We start from the raw sequence: 22,525 nt of genomic DNA, 5'->3' as shown, positions 1-22,525 counted from the left end.
GCCTGGCCAATGTGGTGAAACCCCGTCTCTACTAAAAATACAAAAATTAGTGGAGTGTGGCAGTGCATGCCTGTAATCCCAGCTACTAGGGAGGCTGAGGCAGGAGGATCACTTGAACCTGGGAGGTGGGGATTGTAGTGAGCCAAGATCATGCCACTGTACTCCAGCCTGGGCAACGAGCAAAACTCCATCTCATAAATGAACAAATAAACGATTCCTTGTCCTCCAAAGCTAGGGATTTCCTGAGCCAGTGGGATGGGAGAGCACAGACTACAAAGGGCCATGAGGGAATGTTCTGGAGGGACAGAAATGTTCTACATTGTGATTATGGTGCTGGATATACAACTATGTCTATTTGTTAAAACTTATTAAATTGTACACTTAAAATTGGTGACTTTTACTTTATGTATATTAGATCTAAAAAAACAAATTGAATTAAAAAATCCACACCTTCACAGAACTTACATTCTGAAGGCTTTCCTATAGATATTTGAATATCGAACCCTAATCCTTCAATAATCAACGTTAGTTTTAAAATGAAATGTTCATAGAAACTTTATGTCATACTTAAGTTCAATAACTTTAGAAAAGTAATGAAAGATGATAACCATGGTTTTCTGATTTCACTTTAATACAATTATTAGGAGAAACTGTTACCTGAATAAATGCAATCTATACATATCTAAAAAGGGAAGTAGCAGCCTTACTTAAATTTTATCTTAATCATAGAAACTTTGTGTTTATGCCAAAAGCAATGGGACAATAGGGTCATAGTTAACTTCCAAAACATTTCCCCCGGGTTTCAGGGTTCGGTATAGGATCTGAGTCAAACTCTGTTACGGTTTCATTTGAGAGAGGCTTTTAATGTTCTGGAAACGTTACTAACCTGGGCTTGCCATTTTCTCCAATAACCTCCAGCTCCTCTGAAAGTCGGAACTCCACTTTCCGCACTAACACCGGCCCCCGAGATGATGACTATGTGCTTTGATTTTGCAAAACACTTCCGAAAATCTGCCATACCTAAACAGAATAAAATCTTTATCAGATCAGTGTACCATCTGGACATTTGTATCCCATATCAATTGTCTATATCTTGAAACTTGACCTAGTGTGAAATCATACTTTAAGATAAATAAACATCAATTCCTGTACCATAAAGACACCATCCCGTGAAGTCCTGCTGGGTGAGTGTACAATATTTTAAAGAAGCAGAGGCTTTGGGTACACGAAGCTGGCTTTGCATCTGAGTTCTGCCTCCCAACCAAATGTGTGATCTTATGCAGATTACTTAGCTTTTTCCATCCTCAGTTTCCTTGGCTCTTTGAGGTGCACAGTAGTGCCTTCCCTAGAGCAGGGGTTTTACAAAGATTTTAAAAAGCCTAGTAGGGGCTGGGCACGGTAGCTCACACCTGTAATCTCAGCACTCTGGGAGGCAGATGCAGGCGGATCACAAGGTGAGGAGTTCGAGACCAGCCTGGCCAACATGGTGAAACCCCGTCTCTACTAAAAATGCAAAAATTAGCTGGGCATGGTAGTGGGCACCTGTAATCCCAGCTACTCGGAAGGCTGAGGCAGGAGAATTGCTTGAATCGAGGAGGCGGAGGTTGCAGTGAGCCAAGACTGCACCACCGCATTCCAGCCTGGGCGACAGAGCGAGACTCCATTAGAAAAAAAAAAAGCCTAGTGGGAAGGAACCCGTCTTTCTTCCTAAAAGTAAAAACAAGGCCGTAGGGCCGGGCGCGGTGGCTCACGCCTGTAATCCCAGCACTTTAGGAGGCTGAGGCGGGTGGATCACGAAGTCAAGAGATCGAGACCATCCTGGTCAATATGGTGAAACCCCGTCTCTACTAAAAATACAAAAAATTAGCTGGGCATGGTGGTGCGTGCCTGTAATCCCAGCTACTCAGGAGGCTGAGGCAGGAGAATTGCCTGAAACCAGGAGGCAGAGGTTGTGGTGAGCCGAGATCACGCCATTGCACTCCAGCCTGGGTAACAAGAGCAAAACTCCGTCTCAAAAAAAACAAAAAAAACAAGCCTGTATGTTTGTGTGAGTGCTGAGTTGAGGCCCACTGTACCCCAAAGCCTACCCTTCCTCCCTAAATTCACCTTCCCTTTGGGGATCTTGCTAATTTCAGCTTCCCTCCGCACAGCGACTGAAGGAGAGGACAAGGGCCTTATTTGAGGACACATGACCTTCTTGACAACTCAAATAAGAGCCAAACTTTTCAACAGGACACTGCCAGAGACTTGGGCTAGCAAAGGGAACTGAGCACAGAGAGTAACACTAGAGGAAATAATTGTGGACACAGACCAGGGCTCGCCCTCCCATCCCAGAACTCCAGGCAGCCTTCTGCCTGAACACAGACCCACAGGGGCAGCAGCTACGATGGTGAGGGCTCCCTGCACCCCAAGTGCTATGCCAAACACTTTACATGGATCACAAGGTGGGATGCTTTCCTCTGAAACAAATCTCCTCATCCCAGAACAAGAAGCAGGAGCTAGACTTGGAACTCATGATGGGGGAGCTGCCATTGTTTCTATTGGGCAGCAGAAACTGGGAAAAGGCTGGGACACAGCTTGTCTCCCCTTTTCTCCCCGACACTACAGCTCTGCAGGCCCCTGTATGTTAGATAAGCGCTGTGGCCCTGGAAGGCCAGAATTAAGGGGTATAGCACTGAACATAAGCTGCCAGGAGAAGAGAGAGCCCCTTTTCTGCCCTACCCCTGGAGAAGTGAGTGCTGTACCTCATTGCCTGCTGCAGGCCCAAGACACTGAAGCAGGGAATGCCCCGCCCTGGATATGGAGATCTTCCAAGGATGGCCAAGCTGTGTTAAAGCACTAAGGATTCCAGCAAACGCGGAAGTGCATTCCTCAGTTGACTAAGCTGGCTTCCTGGCCTTCCTCTCTTGAAAGAATGGCAACCAAGGCTAACCCTTGGACTGAACGAATGAGGGAAAGCTAACCGTTCCCTGATAGATGGAACCGGTGACAGGCAGGAAGCCTGCAAGAAGAAAGATAGTGGGATGAGGGCTTGGAGATGGTGAACTTGAATATTAAAGGGAACGTGGCCTCATTTTGTATCCCAGCCATAAGGGGCATCCTACTGGTTTCTCATGTATGGTTAACTCCCTCTAAGCAGGGATGGGACTTCCTGGTCCTCCTAAGCCCACAGCCACACACTCTGCCCAGCTTAGGATAGAGACTGTTAACAAGGGCTCAGCCCCTCCTCCCCTTTCCTTATTCTCTTCCCTACCATGGACTCCTGGTAAAAATGTACTCAGAGGAAGAGTAGGCTTTTTCCTCTTGGGCTCCATTCATGTTTTGGCAGCACAAGGCAGAGAAAATTAGGACAGTCACAACACGCCATTCTCGTGAGGTGCAACTAACCCAACTACCCCAGCAATCGCGCTAAAGCCCAACTGAACTCACATCCCTTCCCGAGATAGGCTGCTATCTATCAGCAGACAGATAAGGCCTACTACAGGCAGACTAATATTCTCCAAACAGGAAGCAATTGGAAAAATTACAAACTTGATCTGGGTGGATTCCAGTTTCTGATCGGATATAATCTCTTGAAAGAACAAGATGCTTAATAAAAAACGTTACATACTTTCCTAGGTTCAACCCATAGGAACATCACTAAGGACTTCAAAATCTACCCCTAAAACTCCCTCTAGTCCTAAAGGTCCTTTCTATCCCAAATAGAAACTGTCATCTTCCTGATGAATATATTTCTAGGTCAGAGTGACTTCTTTTTTTTTTTTTTTTTAAGACAGAGTTTTGCTCTTGTTGCCATCTGGAGTGCAATGGCGCAATCTCAGCTCACCGTAACCTCTGCCTCCTATCTGGGTTCAGGCGATTCTCCTGCCTCAGCTTCCCAAAAGGCTGGGATCACAGGCATGCACCACCATGTCTGCCTAATTTTGTATTTTTAGTAGAGACAGGGTTTCTCCATGTTGGTCAGGCTGGCCAGAGTGACTTCTATTAAGGTACCCTTTAAAGTTACTTTTAGAAACAAATTTTAAGAGTCAACCTATGTATGGTTCTTAGAAAACAGGATGTAAAATATAGTAATGTTAATGTGGTATAAAATCTTAAAAAAAAAAAAAAAAAAAGACATTTCCCAATGGCTAAAGGAAAACACGCCAGCATGTTTTGTGGTTTCAAATGTCAGCGGCCCACTTTTATCCGAGGTCAGGCACACACTTCTGCACCCCGCCACAGACTCTAGCAGCCTGCTCTGCACAGCTGGGCACACCAACGGGAGGTGCAGGGAGTGGAACTGGGATCTTTCAGTTCTTTTCCATTCCTGAGGCACAATGGAAGCAGGAGTTATCAACCCTGAGCAGAAAAGTTATCCAAAAGTTGAAAATGAAGCAAAAAGAATTCAGCTTGGCCTTTCAGTTTCATTCTGAAGCACTGTTAAACAGGCCCACCTAAGAATCACTGAATTATAAACATTTGTGAGACTTCATATTCTTATAGACTCAGGGCCCAGATAGGTTAATCTGTAGGTTTCTCCCAAGCAGAGCTACAAAATATTTCTGTCCAGGAGAAAATTTAATCTCACACTGCCCTATAGGACAATCACCAATTTTCCTCCCCTGCAGAGAGATAAGGACTTTAAAGTACAAAACATGTGTCAAAAGCTTAAATGCAAATATTCTGGCAGAAGCAACAAAAGGTCCTCAATGGACTTAACGTGAGTATTAAGAAGATAGGCTCTGAAGGCGCCCTAGAAGGAGTGCCCTGAAAGAGAAGAGGACAGGGTGGCTTTCTCCAAAATCTTGCCCAACACCTAATTTGACACAGACATACAAGTGTAGGACTTTTGGGTACTTCACATTCGGCCACAGGTGAGGCGATGGGTAAGAATGACTTACTTGAACTTGGCCGAGCCATTTTCAGGCAAATCCAGTTTTGTGTGGAGGCTGAAGGCTTCAGGCCACAATACAGCTGGGAAATCAACCGACTTGGGACAATCTGGAGAGGTCGCATCAGGGTTTGTCTGTAGTTCTAATGCTTGAGGTAGGCTTTAGAAAAATCACAAAAACAAATATTATAGAAACAATCAGCAAATAATTTTAGATATAGAAATATTTATAAATATATATTTTTTCTATATTATAGAAACACATTGTGTGTATTATACACACATGCCACACATACATGAACATCCTTTAAAAAAAATCTTTAGTAACAGATCATCCTCTAACCTGGCTGTTTTCCATTTGTGTTCTCAAATGCTCCCAGGATGTGCAGAGGTGCCTTGGAGCAGTGCTTCTCAAAGTGTGTTCCCTAGACCAGCAGCATCGGCATCACCTGAAATCTTGTTAGAAATGCAACCTCTGGTTCCACCCCAGACCTGCTGAATAAGAAATGCTGAGGGTGGACCCCATCATCTATTTCCAGGTGCTTCTAGTAACTACTCAAGTTTGAGGACCACTAAAATGCACGTGAAAGGGTTAGATATAAGAATTCATTTGAAAACTTGCTGCTTTTCAAAAGGTATGTGGCCGGGCACGATGGCTCACGCCTGTAATCCCAGCACTTTGGGAGGCTGAGGTGGGTGGATCACCTGAGGTCAGGAGTTTGAGACCAGCCTGACCAACATGGTAAAACCCTATCTCTATTAAATACAAAAAATTAGCTGGGAGTGGTGATGCCATGCCCATAATACCAGCTACTTGGGAAACTGAAGCAGGAGAATCACTTGAACCCAGGAGGCAGAGGTTGCAGTGAGCCAGGATTGTACTACTGCACTCCAGCCTGGGCAACAAGAACAAAAGCTCCATCTCAAAAAAAAAAAAAAAAGGTATGAAAACTACCACTAGTCTCTGAACTTGTGGTCAAAGTACAGTTTCTTTCTTCTATTTAGGACAGGACCTTGCTCTGTCACCCAGGCTGGAGTGCAGTGGTGCACAGTGGCGTGATCACGGCTCACTACTGATGACTTCCTGGGTTCCAGCGATCCTCCCATCCCAGCCTCCCCAGTAGCTGGGACTACAGGCACATGCCAGCATGCCCCGCTAATTTTTGTAGTTTTGGTAGAGACAAGGTTTCACCATGTTGGTCAGGCTGGTCTTGATCTCCTGAGCTCAAGCCATCTACCTACTTAGCCCTCCCAAAGTGCTGGTATTACAAGCACGAGCCACTGCGCCAAGCTCAAAGTACTTTGTATTTTCTAACTGAGAACTAAACTCTGAAGGGAAAAAGTGTATTGTGACAACAAATAGTATTAAGATGACATTGTGTCAAAGAAATTTGTAGATCTTAAGGCACATTCAGTAAATCTTTGTCTATATCTGAGGAATTTTATAAAAGGAAAACAAACTCAGAGAGACAACATTTGGATCAATGACACTGATAACTGGCAGAGCTGACTTCCATCTAGTGAGCCAAATGGCTGGCAGAATTGAGGATTAAAGAACCGTGGAGAGTAGCTAGGCGCAGTGGCTCATTCCAGGAATCTCAGCACTTTGGGAGACCGAGGTGGGTGGATCACTTGAGGTCAAGATATCGAGACCAGCCTGGCCAACATGGCGAAATGCCCTCTCTATTAAAAATACAAAAATCAGCCATGCATGGTGGTGAATGCCTGTAATCCCAGCCACTTGGGAGGCTGAGGCTGGAGAATTGCTTCAACTGGGAGGTGGAGGTTGTAGTGAGCTGAAATCACACCATTGCACTCCAGCCTGGGTGAGAGAGCGAGACTCTGTCTAAGGAAAGAAAAGGGAAGGGAAAGGGGCAGGGGAAGGGGAAGGGGAAGGGGAAGAGAAAGGGGAAGGGGAAGGGGAAGAGAAAGGGGAAGGGTCGATCTGTGGATATGAAAAACACATTTCTTAAATGATATAATCCCTCTGGAGAACAAACTATCAAAATTACAAACACATTTTCCCTCTGACCCAGCAATCCCAAGTCTGGAAATTTTGTCCACAGTTAGGCTTGCACATACACAAAATGATGTATCTACAGATAATAGGTAAGACCATGTGGTTAACAGCAAAAGACTAGAAACAACCTCAGTGTCCAACTGTCAGGGATGAGATCAATAAACAATGGCACATTCACAATATGCAATATGGCTGCTATGAAAGAGAATGTACATATGTTTCTACTTGTATGACGTTCTGGAATAAACAAAACTATGAGGGCAGGAAATGTAACACTGGTTGGTGGAATGAGGAGGAGTGAATAAAAAGGGGCATGTGGGCCGGGCGCAGTGGCTCATGCCTATAATCCCAGCACTTTGGGAGGCCAAGGTGGGCAGATCACCTGAGGTCAGGAGTTCGAGACCAGTCTGACCAATATGATGAAACCCTGTCTCTATTAAAAATACAAAAATTAGTCAGGCATGGTGGTAGGCACCTGTAATCCCAGCTACTCGGGAGGCTGAGGCAGGAGAATCACCTAAACCTGGGAGGTGGAGGCTGCAGTGAGCCAAGATCGTGACATTGCACTCCTGCCAGGGCAACAAAAGTAAAACTTCGTTTCAAAAATAAAAATAAAAGGAGGGGGACGGGAAGCCATGCAGGATTTTTTTTTTTTTTTTTTGGGGTGTGTGTGTGTGTGTGTGTGTGTGTGTGTGTGTGTGTGTGTGTGTGGAAGGCAATAGTATTGTCCTTTATCTTGATTATGGTGGTGGTTACATGATCATATCTTTCAAAACTCATAGAACTCAACATTAACAAAGGGTTAGTATTTCAGGACACGTACTTAAAAATAATGAGTATGGAGCTTCAGTTTTACAAGATGAAATGAGCTGAGGGGACTAGTTGCACAACAATGTGAATGTACTGAACTGTACCCTTAATAATGGTTAGAATGCTCAATTCTGTTACATGTGTTTTACCACAATTATATTTTGTAAGAGAAAGGCAAGGGGATAAAAGAATATACTTTAACTTATTTGCATTTGCTTTAAAAAACAAAACGGAATTCACAAGAAGTTAGTACGAAGAATGGAGTGTAGGGTGGGAAACGCTGTGTAAGGAGACTAGAGCTGAGCAAGGATTTTCAATATATGTATTTACATATTGTTTGGACTGTCAGTGCCTTCCAGTCCAAGGAACACACTTGTACTCAAACAAGTTGCAAGACAGAGAACACGCCATGAAGAACTGCAGCATCTGCTGGGAACCGGGAATGGATTTACTAGAGGATTTGGGTTTGGGTTAGGCCATGTTGGGGGGAGGTTCCTGGAACCTGGATTGGATGTTCTGGATCGGATGCTGTAATGGATCTTATCTAAAAGGTGGAAGGAATGAAGTAAGGCTAAAGCTGTGAGTGGCTGAGAAGCCGCAGTCCCTCATGGTAGCAGCATGGGAGGATGTTTGGTCATTTTTGTGGCTTCAACAATGTTCCTGTTTCTGTCCTGATTCAGGTATGATTCAGAGTGGCATTGTTCTTGTCCTGACCCATCGTGGTGACACAGTGGCCCTGTCTGATACTGGTGCTCTGTGACATGGGTTTTATGTTCAACAGAACACCAAGGCCTATCGGATAGTGCCAGGTCCAAGACTAGAAGCAAACCAAATGTCCATGAATTTACAAACAGGTAAACAAATTGTGGTTTATCCATACCATGAAGACTCTTCAGCAGTAAGATCAAAGTGCTAATACATTCAACAGCATGAATGAATCTTTGAAAGTGTTATGCAGGCTGGGTGCTGTGGCTCATGCCTGCAATCTCAGCACTTTGGGAGGCTGAGTTGGGTGGATCACAAGGTCAGGAGTTCGAGACTAGCCTGATCAACATGGTGAAAGGCCATCTCTACTAAAAATACAAAAATTAGCCTGGTGTGATGGTGAGTGCCTGTAATCCCAGGTACTTAGGAGGCCGAGACAGAAGAATCGCTTGAACCCAGGTGGCAGAGGTTGCAGTGAGTAGAGATTGTGACACAGCACTCCAGCCTGGGCAACAGAGCAAGACTCCATCTCAAAAAAAAAAAAAAATTTGTTAAGTGTTATGCAATAAAAACTTTATAGTAGAAAACCTGGCAGCTACCACCTTAACCAAATGATCACAGTTAACATCAGCAGTAATAAGACATGGCAACTCCACCTACCTCCTCATATGATGCAGTGAGAAGGGCAAGTCATCACCTCTGTGGCATTCATGACTGCAATTTAGTTATGAGAAAATGCCAGACTCAAGCTGAGTGGCATTCTACATGCTCTACAGCAAAACTGGCCAATACTCTTCAGAAAAGTATCAAAGTTCTGAAAGATAAGAACTGGAGAACTGTCCCAGGTCCCAATGAGACATGACAAGTAAATGCTATGTGGGATCCTGGGTTGGATTCAAGACCTGAAAGGGGACATTAGTGGGATAACTGGCAAAATTTGAATGAAGCCTATAAATCAGTTACTAGTACTGTATAAGTGAATGCCGAGGTATAGTACTTGTCCTGGTTTGGATCATTGCACTCTAGTTAGGTAAGACATGAACATTAGAGGAAATTGGGTAAATGGTATATGAGAACTCTGTGCACTATTTTTGCAATATTTCTGTAAGCCTAAAATTATTTCAAAATAAAATTGCTTAATAACAACAACAAAAGGGCCAGCCATGATGGCTCACACCTGTAATTCCAGGACTTTGGGAGGCTGAGGCAGGAGGATCATTTGAGCCCAGGAGTTTGAGACCAGCCTAGGCAACAAAGTGAGACCCCCGTCTCTACAAAAAAGAAGCTGGGCATGGCAGTGCATGCCTGTGGTCCCAGGTACTCGGGAGGCTGGGTGGGAGAATCACTTGAGCCCAGAAGGTTGAGGCTGCAGTGAGTCATGACTGCACCACTATATTCTCTGCTTGGGTGAGTAAGACCCTCTCAAAGACAGGAGAGAAGGCCAGAGCGAAAGTGAGAGTGAGGGAGAAAGAGAGAAAGAAACAGAGGGAGGAAGGGGGAGAGGGAAAGAGAGAGAGAAGCATTGTGCTAAGTCAAAGAAGCCAGATACAAAAGGCTACATAGTTTTTGAGACCATTTGTAAGACAGTTTGAAAAGGCAAAATTGTTGGTACAGAAATCACATCAGTGGTTTCCAGAGACAGAGTAGGGGGAATGAAGGGGAGCAGAGAAACTTTTAGAGCAATGGAAAATTCTATTATCTTTATTTTTGTGATTTTTTTCAATATTCATAGAACTGTATAATAAAAAGTGTGAATTTTATAGTGTGTAAGGAGTAATATGATAAACATCACCTACAGATAAGTAAGTCAACACATTTTTAATGTATCCTGTCTCTTCTGCAATCAAAAAGACTGCATAAAAAGACTGGCATCCTGAAAAAGAGAAGAGGTTAGAGAAACATGGTGTAGTGTTTCCAGAAAACCTCAGAGGACAAGGCTGGCCGGCTGCCTAAAGTCACTTCTGCAGGGAAGGAAGGCAGACTGGCTGCTAGGGGAAGTGGACAGACCCATGAGCCCAAGCAGCCACTCTGGTGAGCAGCTCACAGACTCAGTGACAATGGTGACATCTAACCAACATAAATATCACCCCAGTGCTAGATTTAAAGAAAGTTTGAGGAAGATGGTTTGCCATGATCTTCAACTAGCATGGGCATGATAAGCTTTCAACAAACTTCAATGTACCTGGAAAACTCAGTAAGGAACAAATGAGGTGTTACGATAGTTCTTGGGTTTTTTTGTTAAAATCGGAAAAAACTTAAACATATACAAAAATAAACAGTATAGTATAGGGAACCCTTATATTCTTATCACACAGCTTCAATAATTCGTGCATGAAGCTTTAAAAATACTGTTATAGATGACAATTATTAAACTTGCATGTATTGAAAATTATGAAGATTAAAACTCTGAATTCTGCCTAACTGGAACTAAAAGCTTCTTATATGTTGCATGAAGTTACTTAGGCTATCATCTTGAGCTTAATACGTATCTTTAGTTATTTCTCCCAAAGATGAATATGGTTGTCTCCACTGTTGCTTTCTAATAGCTTTGACTCTAGAGACACCAATATAATCCAGACTTCTTGAGACAAAAATTTATTTTTTCTTCTGTAGGTTTTTACATGTTAGAAAACATTACTACTTACTGTAAAATAATTTTAAAAATACACTGAATAAACTGTCATACTTTTTCTTAGGCATGAAAGTAGAATTATAAAAGTCATTAGGAATTTAAAAGAAATTAAGAACAATGTCACCTGGAATTATTTCTAAGATCGTAAATGTTCACAACCTAAGACTATTTTCTTAGTCTTTATTTGCTACTACAAAGCATTTTAAGACTAAAAGTCTAAATACAACTTAGTATTTGCTATTAAATAGGCTTTAAAGATACTACTACAAAGTCTTCATTGAAAACATCCTCTGTGCCGACATTATCTGCTTTTCTAGGGGGTCAGGGCAGGCAGTGGTTCTAGTTTCCACAAGGTTACAACCCTGTTCAAATTTAGAAGCAATGTCAGAAGGATGACGGGGCACCACTGTGAGAGTCAGAGGACAAAGGACTCAGGTTATCCATCCCAGATTGGTGAAGACTCCTGCCTTGATTTTATCTTCCAGGTGAGAAAAGAGGCCTTGGGGGAGGAAATAAACTCATTGATCAGTCATTGGGAGTTTTCTGGGTGCTAGGCAGGTTCTTATAAACTGACACTAATCTAAGCTATGTCACTTAATGATGCTTTTTTTCATGAAATCTGAAACTCATGTAACAAATTTTTTTTAAGCCTGTATGTTCTCTGTGAAAAAGAGAGGGTACGGTACCAATTCTGAAAGACAGAAGTGAAAGATTATATCAGGAATTTGAGGTAAAAAAATTTACAGAAAACCCAGGACCCGATGGCTTCACTGATGACCTGAATTCTACCAAATATTTAAAGAACTAATACCAATCCTTTTCACACCCTTCTAAAAAACTAAAGTGGAGGAAATACTTCTAAACTCATTTTAGGAGGCCAGTATTACCCTGATACCAAAGCCAGACAAGGATGCTACAGGAAGAAAAACTACAGACCAATATCTCCAATGAACACAGATGCAAAAATCCTCAACAAAATACTAACAAACTGAATTCACTGGCACATTAAAAGGATTATTCATCATGATTGAGATTTATCCCTGGAATGCAAAGATGGCTCAACATAAATAAATGAATAAATGAGATATACCATTTTAACAAAATGAAAGACAAAAACTGTATGATCATCTCAATAGATGTAGCAAAAGCATGTGACAAAATTCAACATCCTTTCATAATAAAAACTCTCAATAAAATAAGTATAGAAAGAATGTACTGTGACACAATAAGACCAAATATGATAAACCCTCAGCTAAATTGTACTCAACAGTAAAAAGTTGAATGCTTTTCTTCTAAGATCAGGAACAAGACAATGATGCCCACTCTCACAATGTCTATTCAGTGTAGTAGTCTATGTCCTAGCCAGAGAAATTATGCAAAGAATGGAAGTAAGAGTCATCCAAATAGGAACGGAAGCATTCTTCTAGATATAAGTTTTTTCTATATAAGATCTATATATAATATAGATATGTATATAAAATATAGATATGTAATATCAATGTATATAAGATATACAGAGAAATATATAGGGATATATAAAATATATATGTAATATATAGAGACATATATAAGATATGTGAGATTTCTATATGTAAGATCATGTTATCAGCATGATCCCTGTTTGAGGATAATATAATTTTATATACAGAATACCCTAAGGACTCCACCAGAAAAACCTGTTAGGATGAATAAATAAATTCAAGGAAGTTGCAGGATACAAAATCAACATATAAAAATCAGTGGTGTTTTTATACACTAACAACAAACCATATGAAAAAGAAATTAAGAAAACAATTCTATTTATAATAGCATTAAAAAAAAAAATCACTTCAGGTAAATTTAACCAAAGAGGTAAAAGACCTGTACACTGAAAACTATAAAACACTGATGTGAAAAAAGAGACATAAATGAATGTAAAGGTATCCTATGTTCATGGATTAGAATAATTAATGGTTGTTAAAATGTCCATACTACCCAAAGCAATCTACAGATTTAACGTAATCTCTATCAAAATTCCAATATCATTTTTCACAGAAATAGAAAAAGCAATCCTAAAGTTCATATGGAATTGCAAAAGACCCTAAATAGCCAAAGCAGTCTTGAGTAAAAGGAACAAAGCCAAAGGCATCATACTCCCTAATCTCAAGATATATTATAAGGCTATTGTAAACAAAACTGCATGGTACTGGCATAAAAATGGTCACATCAACCAATGGAACAGGATAAAATGCCCAGAAATAAGCCCATGTATTTGCAGTCCATTGATTTTTTAACAAAGGTGTTAAGAACAGACAATGGGGAAAGTCTCCTCAATAAATGATATCGAATTAAAATAGAAGATGGCCGGTTATATCCAGTCAGGATTGCAGCTCCGAGTGAAAGTGCAGAGGGTGAGTGGACGCTGCATTTCCAGACGGATTTTTATTGCCCACAGACCAGGAGATTCGCAGGCGGAGGAGCCCCATGGGTCGCCAGCGTGGCTGTTTTGGCCGGTGCGGCTGTTTTGGCCAGCGCGGCTGTTTTGCCTGTGTCCCGGCGCAGCCGTTCCCAGTGCAGAGTAAACGGGACTGTGTTCCCACTTAGCCAGCAAGGGGAGCTGAAACAGGGAGCCAGGCCAGGAGACTTCCAGGCAAAAAAAGCACCACGAATCTCAGAGCCATGGTTTCAGCAGCGCAGTGGGTCGCCGCACGGGAAATCACACAGATTCCGGCGCCTATTCAACAGGCGACCAGGACACCTGGGAGAGGGCCAACTGTTCAACGAAAAAATAAAAGGCTCTGAGGCAGGGAGCCAAGAGATCAGGCCCGGCTGGTCCCACCCCAACAAAAACAAAAACAAAAACAAAAAAACAGCAATTGGAAACGCTCTGGATTCAGAGTTTCACAGCAAGCACAGCTGAACCCGGGACGGTCCAGCTCTGTGGGGGAGGGGCATCAGCCATTACTGAGGCAGCCTGCCGTTGCTGTGGCAACCCGCCATTACAGAGAAAGTCCGTGATTACAGAGGCAGGCCAACATTGCGGAAGCAGCTCTAACTACACCCATTTAAACAGGACTGCAGGGAAGTTCACACGGCCGCTGGGCGGAGCCTACAGCAGCTCAGCGAAGCTTCTGCAGGCTGAGTGACTAGGCTCCTTCCTTGTGGGCAGGGCAGCCCTGAAGAAAAAAAAAAGGCAGCAGTACAGTGGAAACTCATAAAGCCCTAACTCCCTGGGAAAGAACACCTGGAAAAAAAAAGGGGGGGGTTTATGAGTTCTGCTGCTGCAGACTTAAATTTACCAGCCCAGCAGCTCTGAATGAACAATGGGGCTCACAGCTCAGCACCTGAGCTAATATAAAGGACTGTTTCCTCAAGCAGCTCCCGACCCCCATATATCCAAAGAGTCATCTCATAAAGCAGAGCTCAGACTGACATTTGGCAGGTATCCTTCTGGGACAAAGCAGAAGAAGAAACTGGTAGCAACCTTTACTGTTCGGCAGCTGCTGCAAGTGATCCCCAGGCAAGCAGGGCCTGGAGTGGACCTCAGCAGTCCTACAGCAGAGAGGCCAGACAGTTAAAAAGGAAAACTAAGAAACAGAAATAACTTCATCAACAACAAACAGAACGTCCACTCAGAGACCCAATCAGAAAGTCAACAACTACAAAGCCAACAGGTGGATAAATCCACAAAGATGGGAAGAAACCAGCGCAAAAAGGATGAAAACACCCGAAACCAGAACACCTCTCCTCCTACAAGGGATCACAACTCCTCACCAGCAAGGGAACAAGACTGGAGGGAGAATGAGTGTGATGAAATGACAGAATCAGCCTTCAGAAAGTGGGTAATAAGATACTTCCGTGAGCTAAAGGAACATGTTCGAACCCAATGCAAAGAAACTAAGAACGTTGAAAAAAGATTTGACGAAATGCTAACAAGAATGGACAACTTAGAGAGGAATATAAGTGAATTGATGGAGTTGAAAAACACAACACGAGAACTTCGTGAAGCATGCACAAGTTTCAACAGCCGAATTGACCAAGCAGAAGAAAGGCTATCAGAGGTCGAAGATCAACTCAATGAAATAAAACGAGAAGGCAAGATTAGAGAAAACAGGGTAAAAAGGAATGAACAAAGTCAACAAGAAATATGGGACTATGTGAAAAGACCTAATCTACATTTGATAGGTGTACCTGAATGTGATGAAGAGAATGCATCCAAGCTGGAAAATACTCTTCAGGATATTATCCAGGAAAACTTCCCCAACCTAGCAAGGCAGGCCAATATTCAAGTCCAGGAAATACAGAGAACACCACAAAGATATTCCTCTAGAAGAGAAACCCCAAGGCACATAATCGTCAGATTCACCAGAGTTGAAATGAAGGAAAAAATGCTAAGGGCAGCCAGAGAGAAAGGTTGGGTTACCCACAAAGGGAAGCCCAACAGACTCACAGCAGATCTCTCAGCAGAAACCCTACAAGCCAGAAGAGAGTAGGGGCCGATATTCAACATCCTTAAAGAAAAGAACTTTCAACCCAGAATTTCATATCCAGCCAAACTAAGCTTCATAAGTGAAGGAAAAATAAAATCCTTTGTGAACAAGCAAGTACTCAGAGATATCATCACCACCAGACTGGCTTTACAAGAGCTCCTGAAAGGGGCACTACACATAGAAAAGAACAACCAGTACCAGCCACTCCAAAAACACACCAAATGGTAAAGAGCATCAACACAATGAAGAATCTGCATCAACCAATGGGCAAAACAGCCAGTTAGCAACAAAATGGCAGTATCAAATTCGCACATAACAATATTAACCCTAAACGTAAATGGACTAAATGCCCCAATCAAAAGACACAGACAGGCAAATTGGATAAAAAGCCAAAACCCATCAGTGTGCTGTATCCAGGAAACCCACCTCACAAGGAAGGATACACAAAGGCTCAAAATAAAGGGATGGAGAAGATTTACCAAGCAAATGGAGTGCAAAAAAAAGCAGGAGTTGCAATTCTCATCTCTGATAAAATAGACTTTAAAGCAACAAAGATCAAAACAGACAAAGAAGAACATTACATAATGGTAAAAGGATCAATGCAACAAAAAGAGCTAATGATCCTAAATATATATGCACCTAATACAGGAGCACCCAGATACATAAGGCAAGTTCTTAATGACTTACAAAGAGACTTAGACTCCCACACAATAATAGTGGGAGAGTTCAACACACCATTGTCAATATTAGACAGATCAACGAGACAGAAAATTGACAAGGATATCCAGGACTTGAACTCAGACCTGGACCAAGCAAACCTAATAGACATTTACAGAACTCTCCACCCCAAATCCACAGAATATACATTCTTCTCAGTACCACATCACACCTACTCTAAAATTGACCACATAATTGGAAGTAAATCACTCCACAGCAAATGCAAAAGAACGGAAACCATAACAAACAGTCTCTCAGACCACAGTGCAATCAAGTTAGAACTCAGAATTCAGAAACCAACCCAGAACCACACAGCTTCATGGAAACTGAACAACTTTCTCTTGAATGTTGACTAGATAAACAATGATATCAAGGCAGAAATAAAGATGTTCTTCAAAACCAACGAGAATGAAGACACCACATACCAGAATCTCTGGGATACATTTAAAGAAGTCTCTAGAGGAAAATATATAGCAATAAATGCCCACATGACAAGAAAGGAGAGATCTAAAATTGACACCCTATTGTCAAAATTGAAAGAGCTAGAGGAGCAAGATCAAAAAAACTCAAAACCTAGCAGAAGACAAGAAATAACAAAGATCAAAGCAGAATTGAAGGAGATAGAGACACGAAAAACCCTTCAAAAAATCAATAAATCCAGAAGCTGGTTTTTTTGAAAATATCAACAAAATAGACAGACCACAAGCCAGATTAATAAAAAAGAAAAGAGAGAATAACCAAATAGATGCAATAAAAAAACGAGAAAGGTGATATCACCACAGATGGCACAGAAATTCAAACCACCATCAGAGATTATTACAAACAACTCTATGCACATAAACTAGAAAACTTGGAAGAAATGGATAAATTCCTGGAAACGTGCCTCCTCCCAAGCCTAAACCAGGAAGAAGTCGAAATCCTGAATAGACCAATAACAAGGTCTGAAGTCGAGACAGCAATTAAGAGCCTACCACCCAAAAAAAGCCCAGGTCCAGATGGGTTCACAGCCGAATTCTACCAGACATACAAAGAGGAACTGGTACCATTCCTTCTGAAACTATTCCAAATAATCCAAAAAGAGGGAATCCTTCCCAAATCATTTTATGAGACCAACATCATCCTGATACCAAAACCCGGCAGAGACTCAACAAGAAAAGAAAACTACAGGCCAATATCCATGATGAACATAGATGCAAACATCTTCAATAAAATACTGGCAAGCCGATTAAAACAGCACATCAAAAAGCTTATCCACCATGATCAAGTAGGATTCATCCCGGGGATGCAAGGCTGGTTCACTATACGCAAGTCTATAAATGTAATTCACCACATAAACAGAACCAAAGACAAAAACCACATGATTATCTCAATTGATGCAGAGAAGGCCTTCGACAAAATTCAACAGCCCTTTATGCTAAAAACCCTCAATAAACTAGGTATCGATGGAACGTATCTCAAAATAATAAAAGCTATTTATGACAAACCAACAGCCAATATCATACTGAATGGGCAAAAACTGGAAGCATTCCCTTTGAAATCTGGCACTAGACAAGGATGCCCTCTCTCACCACTCCTATTCAATATAGTACTGGAAGTTCTAGCCAGAGCAATCAGGCAAGAAAAAGAAATAAAGGATATTCAATTAGGAAAGGAGAAAGTCAAATTGTCTCTATTAGCAGACGACATGATTGTATATCTAGAAGACCCCATCACCTCAGCCCAAAATCTCCTGAAACTGATAAGCAACTTCAGCAAAGTCTCAGGATACAAAATCAGTGTGCAAAAATCAAAAGCATTCCTATACACCAATAACAGAATTAAAGACAGCCAAATCAAGAACGAACTGCCATTCATAATTGCTACAAAGAGAATAAAATACCTAGGAATACAACTAACAAGGAACATAAAGGACCTCTTCAAGGACAACTACAAACCACTGCTCAACGAAATAAGAGAGGGCACAAACAGATGGAGAAACATTCCATGTTCATAGTTAGGAAGAATCAATATCGTGAAAATGGCCATACTGCCCAAAGTAATTTACAGATTCAACGCTATCCCCATCAAGCTACTAATGACCTTCTTCACAGAACTGGAAAAAACCACCTTAAACTTCATATGGAACCAAAAGAGAGCCCGCAAAGCCAAGTCAATTCTAAGCAAAAAGAACAAAGCGGGAGGCATCACACTACCGGACATCAAACTATACTACAAGGCTACAGTAATCAAAACAGCATGGTACTGGTACCAAAACAGAGATATAGACCAATGGAACAGAACAGAGGCCTCAGAGGCAATCCCACACATCTACAACCATCTGATCTTTGACAAACCTGACAAAAACAAGCAATGGGGAAAGGAGGCCCTGTTTAATAAGTGGTGTTGGGAAAACCGGCTAGCCATGTGCAGAAAGTAGAAACTGGACCCCTTCCTGACACCTTACACTAAAATTGACTCCAGATGGATTAAAGACTTAAACATAAGACCTAACACCATAAAATCCCTAGAAGAAAATCTAGGCAAAACCATTCAGGACATAGGCCTACCCAAGGACTTCATGACTAAAACACCAAAAGCAATGGCAGCAAAAGCCAAAATAGACAAATGGGACCTAACAAAACTCCACAGCTTCTGCTCAGCAAAAGAAACAGTCATTAGAGTGAATTGGCAACCAACAGAATGGGAAAAAAACGTTTGCAATCTACTCATCTGACAAAGGGCTGATATCCAGAATCTACAAAGAACTAAAACAGATTTACAAGAAAAAAACAAGCCCATTCAAAAGTGGGCAAAAGATATGAACACTTTACAAAAGAAGACATATATGAGGCCAAGAAACATATGAAAAAATGCTTATCATCATTGGTCATTAGAGAAATGCAAACCAAAACTACATTGAGATACCATCACACACCAGTTAGAATGGCGATCATTAAAAAATCTGGAGACCGATGCTGGAGAGGATATGGAGAAATAGGAAAGCTTTAACACTGTTGGTGGGAGTGTAAATTAGTTCAACCATTGTGGAAGACAGTGTGGCGATTCCTCAAGGACCTAGAAATAGAAATTCCATTTGACCCAGCAATCCCATTACTGGGTATATATCCAAAGTATTATAAATAGTTCTAATATAAGGACTCATGCACACGAATGTTCATTATGGCACTATTTACAATAGCAAAGACTTGGAACCAACCCAAATGCCCGTCGACGATAGACTGGATAGGGAAAATGTGGCACACATACACCATGGAATACTATGTGGCCATCAAAAACGATCAGTTCGTGTCCTTTGTAGGGACATGGATGAACCTGGAAACCATCATTCTCAGCAAACTAACGGAAAATCAAACACCGCATGTTCTCACTCATAGGCGGGTGTTGAACAATGAGAACACATGGACACAGGGAGAGGAGCATCACGCACTGGGGTCTGTTGGGGGAAATAGGGGAGGGACAGTGGGGGGTCGGGAGTTGGGGAGTGATGACATCGGGAGAAATGCCAGATATAGGTGATGGGGAGGAAGGCAGCAAACCACACCGCCATGTGTGTACCTATGCAAGAATCTTATATGGTCTTCACATGTACCCCAAAACCTAAAATGCAATAAAAAAAAAGACCAATGGGATTGCATCAAATTAAAAAGCCTCTGCATAGCAAAGAAAATAATTAACAGAGTGAAGAGACAACCCGTAAACTGGGAGAAAATATTTGCAAAGCATACATCTGATAAGAGGCTTATATATAAAATATATATAAATATATAAGAAACTAAAAAAACTCAATAGCAAAAACAAAAAATAAACAAACAAAAAGACACATAACCCAATTAAAAAATGGACAAATTACCTGAACAGTTATTTCTCAAAAGACATATGAATGGTCAACAAATATACGAAAAATGCCCAACATCTCTAATCACCAGGGAAATTCAAATTAAATCACACTGAGCTATCACCTCATGCTTGTTAAAATGGCTATTATAAAAAAGATGAAAGATAAAAAGTGTTGTCCAGAATGTGCAGAAAAGGGAACCCTGGCGCACTGTTGGTGGGAATGTAAATTAGTACAGTCATTTTCAAAAGCAGTATGGAGGCTCCGCAAAAATCCAAAAATAGAATTACCATATGATCCAGAAATCCTACTTCTGGGTATATATACAAAGGAACTGAAATCAGTATGTTGTAGAGATATCAGCACTCCCATGTTCTTTTCAGCATTAGTCACAATAACCAAGATATAGAAGCAACTAAGTATACATCAACTGAGGACTGGATAAAGAAAATGTGGCACATATATACAATGGAATTCTGTAGCCTTAAAAGAAATGGCAATTCTGTCATTTGCAACAACATGGATGAACCTGGAGGCCCATTAGGCCACGTAAAATAATCCAAGCACAGAAGGACAAAGAGCATGTGATCTCACTTAAACACTTAGGAGTCTAAAAAAGTTGAACTCATAGAAGCAGAGTAGAATGATGGTTATCAAGCTCCTGGGGGAGAACAGATGGGGAAGGGAGGCATGTTGGTCAAAAGATACAAAGTTTTAGTTAGATAAGAGGAATAAGTTTTAGTGTTCTACTACACAGCACGGTGACCATGGTTGATGATGTATATTTCCAGGAGAGTAGATTTTTACCACAAAAAATAAGCAAGTGAGGTGATGGATATGTCAATTAGCTTGATTTAATCTTTCTACAATGTATGTGTATCAAAGCATCACATTGTACCATATAAATATACAAATTATTTGTCAATAAGAAAAATGGCAACAGAAAAAAATACATGCTAAGTATAATGCAATTAACTGCAAAAAGTTGTACAGGCTCCCAATAAATACTTTTGAACGCCTATGAGCTAAATACATGCAATCAACCAGTCCCAGGTGTCTCCACTAGGGAGCCCCATTCCCTGCCGTTGCGTCACTACTTTCCTCAAGGTCGTCTCCAACCTACTATTTGTTCAAACGCGGCCTCTGACCCAGTTCATCACTTTCTCGGGCTTCTGGGAGCCACCCTCTCCAGGTTTTCCTCGTTCCCCCTTCTGGCCCTGCCCGTCTGGATCTCCCATCTTTCCAGAGCGCCAGACTGCACGCCACCTCTCCGCCCCCTGTATCCCACAGGCAGGTTCCACTCCACGGGGGAAAGCCTGAGCTGCAGAGCGGTGCTCAAGCCGCCTCCTCCCGAAGCACAGAGGCACATCCTCCCGGCTGCTATTCGGGCCCAGGGACTAGGCCCTCAGCCTTCCCTTCTCGCACGCCCCATAGCTAAGCTGTTCAACAGATCCTGACGGCTCCACCTTCAAACTACGTCCGGAATCCTACCCCTCTCCACGCCCACTGCCTCCACCCCGGCCAGGTTCCTCCGTCAACCTGGCTGCTGCAGTGACCAGGACGACCTTTCCAAAACGAAAGGCTCTCTTTGGAGCCCTCTCCGGGCTCCCAGGCACAAAGGCCTCCCAGGCCCACCTGCTCGGGTGGGATTACTTTCCAACTCCGTTTCCTGCCGGCTCCCTGATCTCCAGCCGCAACGACGCCCACTCGCAGAGCTCTAAAGACCTTGGGCCGTGCACGTGCTGCCGCCGACGCCTCACCTAGGGCAGCTAGCACACCCGAAGACCGTTTCCCGCGCCTCGCCCCCCGCGGTGCCTCCTTCTCGGCCATCCGCGCCCACCCACCATCCCCCACATCCCTTCCCCCAACCGCGTCCCAATCACCCACCCGGGACAGCGGGGCAGCTGCTGGGCCGCGCATGCGCAGCTCGAACTGGCACCGCCTCCGCTTGGGGAGCTGGCTGCAGACTCTGGGCGGTGCGCGCAGCCCCGAGGGAGCTGTGCTGAGTCGGGACCCCGGAGCCCGAGGTGGGGAGGCCGCGGGGGCAGAGACGCACCTGCGGGAGGCGAGCGCGGCGGCGCGGGAACCGGGGAGGAGGCGGCGGGGCAGAGTGGCTCAGCGTCCTGCTCGGCTACAGCGGCCCCTACCGGAGACCCTGGCGCGGTCCCACTCCGGAGCGGAGGGGCGATGCCCTGGTCTTCTTTATAACTGAAGGATTGTCTGTTTTTCTTTATTTGGGGTGGGCGGAGGCGCAGTGACTTGCTTGGTCTTTGACAGCTTCCAAGGTTCATTCCACTGCCCAAATATGTAGTGAGTTACTACCGGCTTTGCTTCTTCCTTCAGGAAACAGCTGGATCACAAATTCAGAACAGGGGATTTTAAGTGTTGATGTTATTTTCCCTGAAACGATTTCAAATGAAGGTGAGTTGGTTCCCAGGCTAGCCCACCTAACCTCGAACGCAAA

General features: G+C 42.7%; 1 protein-coding gene across 8 annotated transcripts in view; it reads right to left on the bottom strand.

Moving 5' to 3' along the window:
* Positions 1 to 22,139, bottom strand: part of SIRT5 (sirtuin 5) — a 44,937-nt gene extending 22,798 nt beyond the window's left edge. Inside the window, exons 1-4 of one of the 8 annotated variants that reach the window (XM_021665356.2) lie at positions 21,697 to 21,889; positions 5,217 to 5,368; positions 4,884 to 5,033; positions 887 to 1,020 (exon numbers count right to left, since the gene is read on the bottom strand). In XM_021665356.2, the coding sequence (XP_021521031.2) occupies positions 887 to 1,020; positions 4,884 to 4,998 (249 nt within the window). In that variant the 5' untranslated portion in view covers positions 4,999 to 5,033; positions 5,217 to 5,368; positions 21,697 to 21,889. Of the gene's footprint in view, positions 1 to 886; positions 1,021 to 4,883; positions 5,034 to 5,216; positions 5,369 to 21,696; positions 21,890 to 21,948; positions 22,024 to 22,117 lie in introns of those variants that run through there. The other 7 variants (XM_021665350.2, XM_021665352.2, XM_064362993.1 and 4 more) reach the window with 7 other exon arrangements.
* Positions 22,140 to 22,525: the final 386 nt, after the last annotated feature.

The sequence above is a fragment of the Aotus nancymaae genome, unplaced genomic scaffold (assembly GCF_030222135.1).
Source record: "Aotus nancymaae isolate 86718 unplaced genomic scaffold, 86718_ANA_hifiasm-v0.15.2.pri h1tg000051l, whole genome shotgun sequence".
NCBI lineage: Eukaryota > Metazoa > Chordata > Mammalia > Primates > Aotidae > Aotus > Aotus nancymaae.
Note: the sequence above shows the minus strand (reverse complement) of the source record. Positions and strands in the feature narration are given on the sequence as shown.